At 40.8% G+C, this 15,907-nt stretch overlaps 1 protein-coding gene across 1 annotated transcript; it reads right to left on the reverse strand.

Moving 5' to 3' along the window:
* Nucleotides 1-891: 891 nt before the first annotated feature.
* Nucleotides 892-15,106, reverse strand: sgca (sarcoglycan, alpha). The gene is made up of 11 exons (XM_064950373.1): nt 14,892-15,106; nt 14,369-14,497; nt 12,191-12,339; nt 9,132-9,201; nt 6,622-6,820; nt 3,476-3,644; nt 2,885-3,093; nt 2,724-2,750; nt 2,365-2,544; nt 1,619-1,645; nt 892-1,499 (listed from the first exon to the last, which is right to left on the reverse strand). The coding sequence occupies exons 1-11, from the start codon at nt 14,926-14,928 to the stop codon at nt 1,493-1,495; spliced, it is 1,203 nt and encodes a 400-aa protein (XP_064806445.1). The 5' UTR covers nt 14,929-15,106; the 3' UTR covers nt 892-1,492.
* Between the last annotated feature and the right edge of the window lie 801 nt (nt 15,107-15,907).

The raw sequence follows: 15,907 nt of genomic DNA on the forward strand, positions 1-15,907 counted from the left end.
ATCCATTCCTCCTCATCGAGCCCTGAGTGTGACTTGCGGGACAGATGCAGGATGGTAAGGAGCAATTTGGATAAAAAGTGACGTGCTATTAGGTATAGTTGTTTTGGTTGAAATAAACTAACAATTTTTTAAATCTATAGTGCTCCAAATTTGCAGCTACACAAGAATTACGCAATAATAAATATTAGTTGACCATAATATACATGACCATCTGCATAGTCAGCCACACATTTTGATTGAAGCTTCTGAGCCTTATCACCGTTTTGTTGGATCCTATAATTAGCTATGTAACCTTGTACTGACCCCTAGTGGAATTCCATGGAACAGTTCTAGAATTACGACAGAGTGGGGCAGGCTACTGTGTGGGTTACTGTCCGTCTACCTACTGCAGGTCTTCTACGGAAAGACGTGTTAACATAATCTTCCAAACCAGCTGCGTGGCAAGACACGTTCCCAAGTCCAGTCACAAAACGGAGACATGCTGAAACGTGTGGATGCTATTCTACTACAATGCCTCTTTATGGATCATCTGCATTTTTGTTTTGTATATGAAGCCCAGATGACAAGTGGAGTTTTGATTCTGGTAATATATATATATATTTTTTAAAGGGAATTTGTCTTCCTAAGGATGATTTGGATCAAATGGAATAGTCGATGCTGCATGCTCCTGTGTGTGGTTCACTTTGAATTGTGTATTTGTTGTAGCCTATTTTTCTGTTTTTATTGTGTTCCTAATTTGCTTCTCTTTGATAGTATTATGGTAAATCCTGGGCATGTTTTGGCAGCACTCCTCTGAATAAGCAATCAATGGACCAATGTTGTTAAATGGAAATGACATAATTATTACAATGACTATTTGGTGATGGCGCTGACCATTAAAACAATAATACAGTTGGTTAGGGGTTTTATTAAGGAAAAACATTCAATATATTAATTCTACTTCTACATGTAGGCTATATATCTACCAAGGATTTTGTTTTCAAAAATGCATAATGCACCCCATTAGTCCAAACCTATGGCAGAATGAATTAAATCCACTAATGCATAAAAATGTTTAACACAAGTTCAGAGGCTACAGTCACTCAACACTCACTCTTACAGAAAACTCACATGATTTCACTATAAATTTCACATGTGAAATCATATTTAAACTGTGTTTTTGGAACACTTTACGTGATCACGTTTTCACATGTTTAACTTTATGTTATCACATGTTACTTTACATGTTGTCATATTTTATCACATTGACTTCACATCCATGACATTTGATCACATGAAAACATGTGGTTTTTTTGGAACACTTCAAACATTCACATGTGAAATTCATGTGGTTATTCCATAAGGGGAGTCACTCCAAAGTATTTGTAATCAAAGTATAATGTGATCAAGAAAGAGGATAAAGAAATTATAATGTGAAGAGAAAACATCTCAAATCCAGTAGCAAACCCATAATACATTCAGTGGGAGTACAGTATGTCCTGTTTGGATAGCTTCATTTCCTGTTGGAACAAAAACAACATTGTAAAAAATACTCCATGGATGTATTTCATAATGGTTCTTTTCTTGTTGTTGTACAGTTCTACTAATTTATTCAGACACATTTATTCGACTGTGTTACCTGGGTAGTGTGTCAGTGTTGATTTCCCTGCGAAAACAAATGAAGAATTGAGCGTTATGGTTGAAATTAATAGCAATGATTGTGCTTTTGTTTTGTTTACTAAACTGCTTATTGCTAGTTTAATTAAAGTAATAATGTGTTTATAACATACATGTGTCGAATAAAATAAAAAGTAAATTGTATACTGCAATATTAACCATCAACCCCAATATTAACCACCTTTATGCCTGATTTGAAATTTACTGGTTCACTTTGAAGTTGCTCCACTAGGTAATGGTATAGGTTACACCAAATATCATAATCCAAGTGGAATACATTTTTATTTAACTAGGCAAGTCAGTTAAGAACAAATTCTTATTTACAATGACAGCCTAGGAACAGTGGGTTAACTGCCTTGTTCAGGGGCAGAATGACAGAAGATGTTCCCCCTCTCTCTCTCTCTCTCTCTCTCTCTCTCTCTCTCTCTCTCTCTCTCTCTCTCTCTCTCTCTCTCTCTCTCTCTCTCTCTCTCTCTCTCTCTCTCTCTCTCTCTCTCTCTCTCTCTCTCTCTCTCTCTCTCTCTCTCTCTCTCTCTCTCTCTCTCTCTCTCTCTCTCTCTCTCTCTCTCTCTCTCTCTCTCTCTCTCTCTCTCTCTCTCTCTCTCTCTCTCTCTCTCAGCCAATACCTATGACAACAAACAAGTTGGCTAAAGCACAGACCAACTAGACCACCAGGCTAGGATTGAGTAGTAACAGTAGACTACTCACTGCTGGGCCAGGATGAGGGGGATGCTGGGGCTGTCAGTCTGGAACGGTGGGGCCATCTCTCCGGTGCGAGCGTTGAACATGGACAGGGTGGAGAGGGGAGGAGGGACCCCACGACACCCAGCCATGCTCCGCAGCTCACTGGTGTTACCATGGATGGTGTGGTGGTGGTAGAGCTGGATACTAAAGGAACAGACAGAGGGGAGGAAGGTTTATATTAATTAGTCAAGTGTGGGGGTGATACTAAGCTTATCCTTGGCAATTATCATTGTACATCTTCCTTAATCTCCTTGATGGTGTGATGTAATACATCTTCAGTCTCATGTAGTGGGTTTAGATATGTGGAATGGAAGGTTACGTACTCTGGTGTCTTTCCATCTCTTCTCTCACTGCAAATAAAAACAAAACATGTTATGTAACAACTATGAATAGTAATATAAAGTTGCCAAACAGTAAAGATATTTCATAATTGAAGGTTGCTTAGGTTTTCAGCCAATCTCAGTGGAGTACAAAAGAAACATACACTCCCTCTCGTCTGCAGCACATGATGTAGGCCAGTAGGAGACACAGGATGATGGCCAGAGCCAGGGGGACGATCACAGTCACAATGTAGTCTGGCAGGAAGTCTCTGGGAGGGGGGGACTCAGGAGGGTCATAGACCCCCCCAGCATCCAGGATACCTGGGCCCATGGTGGGGGCAGGAGGGGGGATCACTGGTCTGGACAGATCAATCTATGTACAGTAGACACAGGGATGGCAGAGGAGGATACATATTTAGGAGGGAGGGAATATAAGGTGATGACCGTGTTGATATGCTATTTAATGTTATTTAAATTATTAAAACGCTTGTTCCCACCAATCTACACCTTGAAAATGAATAGTAAAAAACATGTTGGCAATGCTTGTGTGTGAGGCAGATTTACCATTAAATGCAGCTCTGGCTTTGGATGTGTGTAGATTAGCTCACTCTACAAAAATTTGACATAATACCTGCAGGTGATTCATTTCATTATTCATTCAGATAAATGTCACTGTTAGTAATGTTATGTTTTCCCCCAAAGTAATCTAATGACAAAAAATGATGTTTTGGATATACCAGTGCTTGTGGACTCACCAGTGTGGACTTGCACCAGGTGACACAGTTGCCTGGGTAGGAGCAGACCTTGCAGTCCCCAGGGATCTTAGCCCTGCCCCCGGCCTCACACTGTCTCCTATGTTCAGCAGTCTGGAGCCTCAACAAGCACTCAGAGAAGTACTGGTCTGAACCCACCTTCACATACACCCTGGGACCCAATGCATGACACTGGCTTAGTTAACAATGACTGTACTGTACCTACTGTATATTCTGAAATGTATCATGTGCTGAAAACGTCAATAAAAGATTCCCTTGATTTAAATTTCAGTTTGAGTTTGACCTCTTTCATCCCCCCCAAAATGTTTTGATAGTGAAAATGCTGAATGTTTTCTGATCATTAAATCTTCACGTTGCATGATTTGACGATTTTTGTTCAGATACACTACTGTTCAAAAGTTTGGGGTCACTTATAAATGTCCTTGTTTTTGAAAGAAAAGCACATTTTTGTCCATTAAAATAACATAAAATTGATCAGAAATACAGTGTAGACATTATTAATGTTGAAATTGACTATTGTGCTGAAAACGGCTGATTTTTTATGGAATATTTACATAGGTGTACAGAGGCCCATTATCAGCAACCATCACTCCTGTGTTCCAATGGCACTTTGTGTTAGCTAATCCAAGTTTATCATTTTAAAAGGCTACTCTATCATTAGAAACCCCTTTTGCAATTACGTTAGCACATCTGACAACTGTTGTGCTGATTAAAGAAGCAATAAAACTGACCTTCTTTAGACTAGTTGAGTATCAGGAGCATCAGCATTTGTGGCTTCGATCACAGGCGCAAAATGGCCAGAAACAAAGACTTTCTTCTGAAACTCGTCAGTCTATTCCTGTTCTGAGAAATTAAGGCTATTCCATTTGAGATTTTGCAAAGAAACTGAAGATCTCGTACAACGGTGTGTACTACTCCCTTCACAGAACTGGGGAAACGGGCTCTAACCAGAATAGAAAGAGGAGTGGGAGGCCCCGGGACTCAACTGAGCAAGAGAACAAGTACATTAGAGTGTCTAGTTTGAGAAACAGACGCATCACCAGTCCTCAACTGGCAGCTTCATTAAATAGCACCCACAAAACACCAGTCTCAACGTCAACAGTGAAGAGTTGACTCTGATGAGTTGCAAAGAAAAAGCCATATCTCAGACTGGCCAATAAAAGAAAAGATTAAGATGGGCAAATGAACACAGACACTGGACAGAGGAACTCTGCCAAGAAGGTCAGGATCCCGGGAGTCTCTTCACTGTTGGCGTTTAGACTGGTGTTTTGTGGGAACTATTTAATGAAGCAGCCAGTTGAAGACTTGTGAGGAGTCTGTTTCTCTTAAAATGAACAACTAGTTTAGCAAACACAACGTGCCATTGGAACACAGGAGTGATGGTTGCTGATAGTGGTAGCTAACACAACGTGCCATTGGAACACAGGAGTGATGGTTGCTGATAGTGGTAGCTAACACAACGTGCCATTGGAACACAGGAGTGATGGTTGCTGATAGTGGTAGCTAACACAACGTGCCATTGGAACACAGGAGTGATGGTTGCTGATAATGGTAGCTAACACAACGTGCCATTGGAACACAGGAGTGATGGTTGCTGATAGTGGTAGCTAACACAACGTGCCATTGGAACACAGGAGTGATGGTTGCTGATAGTGGTAGCTAACACAACGTGCCATTGGAACACAGGAGTGATGGTTGCTGATAATGGTAGCTAACACAACGTGCCATTGGAACACAGGAGTGATGGTTGCTGATAGTGGTAGCTAACACAACGTGCCATTGGAACACAGGAGTGATGGTTGCTGATAGTGGTAGCTAACACAACGTGCCATTGGAACACAGGAGTGATGGTTGCTGATAGTGGTAGCTAACACAACGTGCCATTGGAGCACAGGAGTGATGGTTGCTGATAATGGTAGCTGACACAACGTGCCATTGGAACACAGGAGTGATGGTTGCTGATAATGGTAGCTAACACAACGTGCCATTGGAACACAGGAGTGATGGTTGCTGATAATGGTAGCTAACACAACGTGCCATTGGAACACAGGAGTGATGGTTGCTGATAATGGTAGCTAACACAACGTGCCATTGGAACACAGGAGTGATGGTTGCTGATAATGGTAGCTAACACAACGTGCCATTGGAACACAGGAGTGATGGTTGCTGATAGTGGTAGCTAACACAACGTGCCATTGGAGCACAGGAGTGATGGTTGCTGATAGTGGTAGCTAACACAACGTGCCATTGGAACACAGGAGTGATGGTTGCTGATAGTGGTAGCTGACACAACGTGCCATTGGAGCACAGGAGTGATGGTTGCTGATAGTGGTAGCTAACACAACGTGCCATTGGAACACAGGAGTGATGGTTGCTGATAGTGGTAGCAAACACAACGTGCCATTGGAACACAGGAGTGATGGTTGCTGATAGTGGTAGCTAACACAACGTGCCATTGGAACACAGGAGTGATGGTTGCTGATAGTGGTAGCAAACACAACGTGCCATTGGAACACAGGAGTGATGGTTGCTGATAGTGGTAGCTAACAAAACGTGCCATTGGAACACAGGAGTGATGGTTGCTGATAGTGGTAGCTAACACAACGTGCCATTGGAACACAGGAGTGATGGTTGCTGATAGTGGTAGCTAACACAACGTGCCATTGGAACACAGGAGTGATGGTTGCTGATAATGGTAGCTGACACAACGTGCCATTGGAGCACAGGAGTGATGGTTGCTGATAATGGTAGCTAACACAACGTGCCATTGGAACACAGGAGTGATGGTTGCTGATAATGGGCCTCTGTACACCTATGTAGATGTTCCATTAAAAATCAGCTGTTTCCAGCTACAATAGTCATTTACAACATTAACAATGTCTACACTGTATTTCTGATCAATTTGAGGTTAATTTAATTAACAAAAAATGTGCATTTCTTTAAAAAACAAGAACATTTCTAAGTGACCCCAAACTTTTCAACGGTAGTGTACATGTACACTACAAGGCCTAGTTGGGGAATGAATAGTTTGAATTCATAGTGCACTTCTCCTTCTGGTCTGGGATGCTCTCTGTTGAAAGTTAGTATAGGTGACAGTTAGCGACAGTTGAAATGTGACACTTCTTTACCCTTCGTAGTGTCCAGCCAGAGGTAGAGGGACACGGCCACCTCGGTCCAACGCAGACGTGATGTTGACAAAGTCCAGCCTGTCTGTCTTCCACATCCTCATCATATCCTGCCTGATCTCTTCCTGAACTGTAGAGGGCAGCACCTTCTCAATCTCCCTTAGTGGGATGAAAAACTCAGCCTGGTAGGGCATTCTCTTTGCTGAAAGAAAGGCCAATGGGAGAAACAAATAAACCACTATTCACTGCTGTCACTGTGTGTATCTGAAATGGCACTCAATTCATGACTTTTGATCAGGCCTCATAGGGCTCTGCTCAAAGGCAGTGTGCACTATATCGGTCATTCTACAGAACTCGTGTAAATTGGGGGTTGAAAGAAAAATCACATTTGTGTCCTATTTCTCCCAAACTTTAAGCACATATGTCTTCTAACATATGACAGATATACATATCTACACACTGTTTGTATTGAATATTTGAAATATTTACCTGAATTCCTTACCATCCCACTAAATGTGTCACTACTAGCATAGTGTAAAAGTTGCAGTAAAGGGAGAACCATGCACAGTATTGATCATTTTGATTAACCTTCTATTACAGATTCATTTTAGAAATCTTATTTGCATACCAAATTAAGAAACGTGTTAGTTGATATAATTAATTAGATGCATAAGTAATTCAGTTTTAAAATGGTTAAATTTACCTATCTTTATTTTGGCAAAATAACAGGTATTTTGGTGTCAAATGCCAATCATAAAGTTAAATACAGGGCTCGAGATGGGACTAACTCGTTTTGGTATAGGCATTGCCATTGTGGGCTTCCACCATTTAAAAGTAGTCAACTGGGTGGGGATTCCTATGGGTTGGGAGGGATCAGCTTATGATCAGAGCGCATTGTCTTCTTCAAATTGGGTTGCTTATGGTTTGTAAAGCAAAGACTATCCAGGAGCCAATACCAATATTTATACCAAGACATTGGTCCCAAGATCCAGACCCAGTGAGTTGAGACCATGACAACTTATAGACGGAATTGATCAAGAGTCCATGGGCCCTTCTTCAATTGTAATAAACTCAAGTAGAGTAAACTTGAGTACAGTACAGTACAGCACAGTACAGGACAGTACAGTAGAACATAGGAAATTAGGGTACAGTAGAGTAGGTTACAGTACAGTACAGTACAGTATAGTACAGCAGAACACAGTCAGGTAAAGTACAGTAGAGTAGAGTCCAGTACAATACAGTAGAGAACATGAGAGCCCAGTAGAGTGCAGTACAGTAGAGTACAGTAGAGCTCAGTAGTGTACAGTGCAGCATAGTACAGTAGAGCACAGTACAGTAGAGCATTATAGACATCTGTGTTTTGCCAAACATGTGTCAATGTGTGGGCTTTTGGGTGGTTGGAGCCCAGTGCTGGCTATGCATCTCAATACTCTATACTTTTTCCTGAAGTGTGCACTTGTCCACATGGTGGTCCTCTGTAGCTCAGTTGGTAGAGTATAGCGCATACAACTTTAAATTGGCGATAGCCTCAATGGTGCTGCCCGTACTGTCATAGACTCCATAATGGCACAGATACAAAGATATATATCTCTATGGTGTCAATTGTTTCGGTTGTGATCGTTTCGGTTTGGAGAGTTTTTGACTGATTTTGGACTTTAAACAGTCCCATAGCTAACATATCTTTCATTTGGACAGATGTACATCCCAGCAAACATATACTTTAGTCCCAAAACCATACTTTACATATTTCCAACATGCTCACAAATTCTCTCCAAAATGCTTGCAGTCAGACTACTGTGGCCATAGTGGAGAGGGGTGCAATCCCATCACCTGATATGTGTAGGGTTTTAAGGGACATTCATTCAGAAGTCTTTTAAAGTGTAGTGATTCTGTAGTGACGTCAAAACTGGGGACAGCATATTTTAAAAAAATAAATGAAAAATAAACCACAGGAGCCTGCTGAGGAGAGAACTGCTCATAATAATGTCCAGAACTGAGCAAATGGAATGACATCAAACACCTGGAAACCATGTGTTTGGTACCATTCCACCCAATCGCTCCAGTCAATAACACAAGCCCACACCAACCTCGTGTGAAATAAACCAAACAAATAATTAGATCAGTATCTTTCAATGTAATAATAGAACAACTCAATATGTTCTGTTGAAATAATAGTGTTAAAAAATAATAATCATTAATTGCTTTATTTTCAAACATAAAGTTTAGGGGTCAGGGTTTGGGACAGCCACCTCTCAATAGATATAGGTGTATAAACAATGAATTTATACTATATCAGTTGAACAATATATATCAGTTGTTATTGCCGAAGTTTGGATACTTTGTTTGGGGTGGGACAGCAATTTACACCACTTCTGTAGAATCACTCATATAGGGAATAGGGTGCCATTTTGAGCCTTGGTAAAAAAAAGTAGTGCCATTTTGGATGTTTAGACTCGATAGTATGATGTAATATATTATTTCCCAGAACTGTTCTCCCATCTCAGAATACATACCTGGAGGGTCAATCGTTATGATCAGTCTGTCTCTGAATGTGTCATAGCTCCGTTTGTTAGTCACTGTGATCTGAAATGGAAAGAGAAACAGTGAGATGTTAACGGATGGCCAGGATGTCTTAACATCCCGGCCATCCTACAATTTAAGCTTGATGCCCTCAATCTCACACAAATGATCAATGAATCTACCAGGTACAACCACAAATCCGTAAACACAGGCACCCTCATAGATATCATCCTAACCAACCTGCCCTCCAAATATACCTTTGCTGTTTTCAACCAACATCTCAGCGATCACTGCCTCATTGCTTACGTCCGTAATGGGTCTTCGGTCAAATGACCACCCTTCATGACTGTTAAACGCTCCCTAAAACACTTCAGCGAGCAGGCCTTTCTAATCAACTTGGCCCGGGTATCCTGGAAGTATATTGACCTCATTCCGTCAGTAGAGGATGTCTGGTTATTCTTTAAAAGTGCTTTCCTCACAATCTTAAATAAGCATGCCCCATTCAAAAAATGTAGAACCAGGAACAGATATAGCCTGTGGTTCACTCCAGACCTGACTGCCCTTAACCAGCACAAAAACATCCTGTGGCGTACAGCATTAGCATCGAATTGCCTCCGCGATATGCAACTTTTCAGGGAAGTTAGGAACCAATATACACAGGAGGTTAGGAAAACAAAGGCTAACTTTATCAAACAGAAATTTGCATCCTGCAGCAGAAACTCCAAAAAGTTTGGGGACACTGTAAAGTCCATGGAGAATAAGAGCACCTCATCCCAGCTGCCCACTGCACTGAGGCTAGGAAACACTGTCACCACCGATAAATCCACAATAATTGAGAATTTCAATAAGCATTATTCTATGGCTGGCCATGCTTTCCATCTTGCCAACCCTACCCTGGCCACCCCAACAGCCCTGCACCCCCCACAGCAACTTGCCCAAGCCTCCCCCATTTCTCCTTCACCCAAATCCAGATTGCTGATGTTCTGAAAGAGCTGCAAAATCTGGACCCCTACAAATCAGCCATGCTAGACAATCTGGACATTCTCTTTCTAAAATGATCAGATGAAATTGTTGCAACCCCTATTACTAGCCTGTTCAAGCTCTTCTTCGTATCGTCTGAGATCCTCAAAGATTGGAATGCTGCTGCGGTCATCCCCCTCTTCAAAGGGGGAGACACTCTAGACCAAACTGCTACAGACCTATATCTATCCACCCTTTCTGTCGAAAGCCAAGTTAACGAACAGATCATCGACCATTTCAAATCCCACCGTACCTTCTCCGCTATGCAATTTGGATTCCGAGTTGGTCATGGGTGCACCTCAGCCACGCTCAAGGTCCTAAACAATACCATAACTGCCATCGATAAGAGACAATACTGTGCAGCTGTATTCATCGACCTGGACAAGGCTTTCGACTCTGTCAATCACCACATTCTTATCGGCAGACTCAACAGCCTTGATTTCTCAAATGACTGCCTCGCCTGGTTCACCAACTATTTCTCAGACAGAGATCAATGTGTCAAATTGGAGGGCCTGTTGTCTGGACCTCTGGCAGCCTCTATGGGGGTGCCCCAGGGTTAAATTATTGGGCCGACTCTTTTCTCTGTATACATCAATGATGTTGCTCTTGCTGCTGCTGATTCTCTGATCCACCTCTACGTAGACGACACCATTCTGTGTACTTCTGGCCCTTCTTTGGACACTGTGTTAACTAACCTCCAGATAAGCTTCAATGCCATACAACTCTCCTTCCATGGCCTCCAACTACTCTTAAATGCAAGTAAAACTAAATGCATGCTCTTCAATCGATCGCTGCCTTCACCTACCCGTCCGTCCAGCATCACTACTCTGGACGGTTCTGACTTAGAATACAAATACCTAGGTGTCTGGCTAGACTGTAAACACTCCTTCCAGACTCACATTAAGCATCTCCAATCCAAAATTAAATCTAGAATCGGCTTCCTATTTCGCAACAAAGCATCCTTCACTCATGCTGCCAAACATACCCTCGTAAAACTGACTATCCTACCGATCCTTGACTTGGCGATGTCTTTTACAAAATAGCCTCCAACACTCTACTCAGCAAATTGGATGAAGTCTATCACAGTCCCATCCGTTTTGTCACCAAAGACCCATATATTACCCACCACTGCGACCTGTATGCTCTCGTTGGCTGGCCCTCGCTTCATATTCGTCGCCAAACCCACTGGCTCCAGGTCATCTATAAGTCTTTGCTAGGTAAAGCCCCGCCTTATCTCAGCTCACTGGTCACCATAACAGCACCCACCCATAGCACGTGCTCCAGCAGGTATATTTCACTGGTCACCCCCAAAGCCAATTCCTATTTTGGCCACCTTTCCATCCAGTTCTCTGCTGCCAATGACTGAAGCGAATTGCAAAAATCAGCTGGAGACTCATTTCTCCCTCACTAACTTTAAGCACCAGCTGTCAGAGCAGCTCACAGATCACTGCACATGTCCATAGCTCATCTGTAAATATCCCATCCAACTACCTCATCCCCATACTGTTATTTTGCACCCCAGTATCTTTCCTTGCACATTCATATTCTGCTCATCTATCACTCCCGTGTTTAATTTGCTAAATTGTAATTATTCGCCACATTGACTTTATGTTCGCTTATTCCATGTGTAACTCTGTGTTGTTGTTTGTGTCGCACTGCTTTGCTTTACCTTGGCCAGGTTGAAGTTGTAAATGAGAACTTGTTCTAAACTAGCCTACCTGGTTAAATAAAGGGGAAATAAAAAACATCTTATCCTTTGACCATTACAAGCTACATACTGTGCCCAGAAATATCCTTCACATTCATGCTTCAAATATGTTTAACATTTTTCAATGCAGAATCATACATATTTCAACCGAGAGAAGTTATAAACTAGATCCTCATGACAGTGTGACTGAGTCCCAAATGGTACTCTTATCCCCAATCTGGTTCTGGTCAAAAGTAGTGCACTATGTAGGGAATAGGGTGCTATTTGGGACGTAATCTGTGTGTATCTCAGAGCACCCCTAGTTGATGAGTCTGCTCTGTGTACCTCTATCATACTCTTTCCCTGGGCTAGTGGGGTGCCGTAGAGGAAGCCGTTATCATAGTGGTGCCTCTGGGTAAATCGAAGCCAGCCAGGCAGGTCTGGGAAGGACTGCATGTTGCACTTAAACAGCATGGGATCATTGTAGACCCGCCCTGATTTTCAGAATGGGAGAGAAGAGAGAAGCATTATGGTTGTTGGCTGTATATCATTTGAACTTTACCGACACCTACCTCATGATACCCGCTGATTTGTTGTATGAATGTCAGTTGGGACATAGCAATACATGTATTGAAGCTTTAAGTGTAAAGATATGAAGAAATTACAATAAACAACCAACATTTATATCTATTCATTGGGAAGGCTTTATATTGTTAGATTATTGCTATTGGTAATGACAAGCTTCAACCCACTTGGCACGAACTGGTTAAATCAATGTTGTTTGAACTTCATTTGTCAACGTATTGTGACGTGTCAGTTTACGTGGAAAAGACATTAGATTTTTTTTAAAGGTTATGAACTGTTGTTTTGAGTTTCAAATTTCAACCACAGGATTATGTCATCATGGTAATCATTTGTCTAAATAGACAAACCTTGTATGAAATATGTTGAATTTGTACCTTTGAAACCATGTTAGATCTTCAACTTAATATCCACTATAGGAATACAATAGGTTGGACAGCACCTCCTACTGGAGAGTTGATCTATCTACAGTTATCCCTCCAGTCTCACACCCAGGGTTTTAACAACACCCAACCCTGCTTAGCTTTGATCTTTTTCAATGACTGTCACCAATGTGCTATCATGGAAACAATTGTTGAAAAATATCCACTTAATAGATTCACTGTTGATATCGAAGTCATTCCAAAGTGTAGGTTCAACAGAGCAAATGAAATTAAACCAAACCTTATCAGTCGAATATCATCAAAGATGTTATTTAGGCCCATATAATTTGGGAAGTCATCAACAGCTGTTATTTCAATTCAACCCAGGATTCAACTAAAAATAGATAATACTTACTGTATAGGCCAAGGGCTTCAAGCTTTGGTTGATTTCAAATAGAATCTACATGTTAATAATAAATACGTTCGATTCAAGTCTCCATCTCAACCAAAAATAAAAGTGCAATAATAGGATTAGATCAAATCAAGCTGTATTTAAAGTATATGGAAAGTTTAACTTGATTTAGTCCTATTCTTTCATTTGTAGACAAACTGGATATAAAACCAGTCTCAGTGGCACAGATGGAGCTGTCCAAGTAGAAGACACATCTCCTTTAAAACTTGATATTTGTTTGCGTTAGCAACCAAACACAATTCCATATAACTTTTGCAATACAGTAAATAGACTTTTAACTTCTCGACAAGTTAACAAATTATCTTCTGGATTCAGGTCTCCATCTCATCCAAAAATAGAAGTTAAAGAATAGGATTAAGCCAGTGGCTCAGATGGAACTATCCAAGCAGTAGATACATCTCCTTTAAATGTTGATATTTGGTTATGTTGTCAACCAAACACAATTCAATATTACCTTTGGAAGACAGTAAATCCCCAAATGTTAAGGCTATCTTACAAACTAATGTAACAATATATACCCAACCTTAAAATAAGTAACACAGCCATGGACATATTTTGAGGATACAGTAACAATAAATGTCTTCTTATGTTCAGGATTGCAGGTCTGTGGAAATCTTCACATTTGCTCTATTAATCTGCACAGAATCTCAAACAGAATTCATGACTTGTACCATTCTTTAATGTAATCTCAACTAGCTGTAATCCAGGTCATTTGATTGTGCTATTAGATCAAGCACAGTGAAAACACATTAAGCTTGTTGTATTAAATAAACAAAATACCTGACATTGTATTCCCATTTGAACTTTATAGTGTGCTTTTAAATGGTTGAAAGCACGATGATAACACAATTAGGTGACAATTAACCAAGAATATGACTTTTTATTTCATTGGAATTTGGTTGTGCTTTTCGATGGTTGAAAACATAATAACACATTGGAATTCAACAAACTTCTGGCAGTCTTTTTGAGTGGGTGAAAATAGGTTGGAATCTCATTGATTAATGTACATGTATCTACCAAGTATTACCCACGTTGAAATGACGTGGTGTGCCCAGTGGAAAGTTAAACTGTACACTAAGAGGCGACTTACTGAAATCTCAGCCTTACCATAGTGTTTCAGGAAGGGTTCAAATTCATTCTGGAAGGCCTCTCTCTGCAGCTCGAACACAAACAGCTGTCCCACAGGGGTATAAGCCTTGATGTCTGCCTTGACCACTAGTACACTGGTCACATACACTGCGTACATGTAGATAGGAGCACAAGTACCAAAGGATATCACTATTGGATATGGCAAAGTTACATGAAGTTACAAATAGCATGAAACTTTGACAGTGAACTGATTTGCACTTAAACACCATGTCCACACCACTACGCAGCATAGCTGTTAAAACTATATTTTCTGTAATTTCACTTGATGTCATATAACTTCAAAATTGTATATATACTGGCAGCACAATATGACTCCTCTTGTTAGACATCTACTTTATTTAATCACTGTTAAGTTCTCTAAAATATCGATCATAAAACATACATTATATTAGCTATAGAAGAAGGGATCTTTGTCAATAATAAAACCGCTTGTCAATGTTGTCATATTCACTATTATAAAGTAACAAATACTTAACCTTGCCTGTTAAAATAAATCTCCAGCCTGTCCAGTCTGCCATCTTGTTTTGAGCTGTGATTGACAGGGCCAAGAGGAGAGGAGGGCTAGGTCACTCCCAGTCAGGCAGGCACTTCAGGGCTATTTCTGACCCACACACTATACAGTAATAACTTCCTGAAGTGTGTGTGTGAGTACATGTGTGTGTGTTTGTCTGTCTGAATGTGTGTGTGTGTGTGTGTGTGTGTGTGTGTGTGTGTGTGTGTGTGTGTGTGTGTGTACCTGCATGTCTGTAGGTTTGAGGTATAATAAAAACACTAGCCGTGTAGTCTGCCTTCCCTGTCTAACTGGATCTCGTCATGGTATCTCTGTGCATTCAAATTGCCATCAATAAAATGTAATTGTATTCATTGTTGAACACAATTGACATCAGTAAACCGCTTGCCCACACGACACAATACACTCGGTTTGCGGTTGTGAGGCTGGTTGGACGTACTATCAAATTCTCTAAAACGAAGTTGGAGGCGGCTTATGGTTGAGAAATTATCCTTAAATTCTCTGGCAACAGCTCTGGTGGACAGTCTTGCAGTCAACATGCCAATTGCACGCTCCCTCACAACTTGAGACATCTGTGGCATTGTGTTGTGTGACAAAACTGCACATTTTAGAGTGGCCTTTTATTGTCCCCAGCATAAGGTGCACGTGTGTAATGACCATGCTGTTTAATCAGCTTCTTGATATGCCGCACCTGTCAGGTGGATGGATTATCTTGGAAAAGGAGAAATGCTCACTATCAGGGATGTAAACAAATTTGTGCACAAAATTTGAGAGAAATAAGCTTTTTGTGCGTATGGAAAATGTCTGGGATCTTTTCTTTCAGTTCATGAAACATGGGACCAACACTTTACATGTTGCGTTTATATTTTTGTTCAGTGAAGATTGCCATTAATCATATTCAATCAATCCTCCTAATTATCTGGCAATTGTGATTCCACAAAATATATGTAGGGAGTAAATTTATAAAAAATAAAACAAATAAAAGC

Source organism: Oncorhynchus masou, chromosome 31, assembly GCF_036934945.1.
Source record: "Oncorhynchus masou masou isolate Uvic2021 chromosome 31, UVic_Omas_1.1, whole genome shotgun sequence".
NCBI lineage: Eukaryota > Metazoa > Chordata > Actinopteri > Salmoniformes > Salmonidae > Oncorhynchus > Oncorhynchus masou.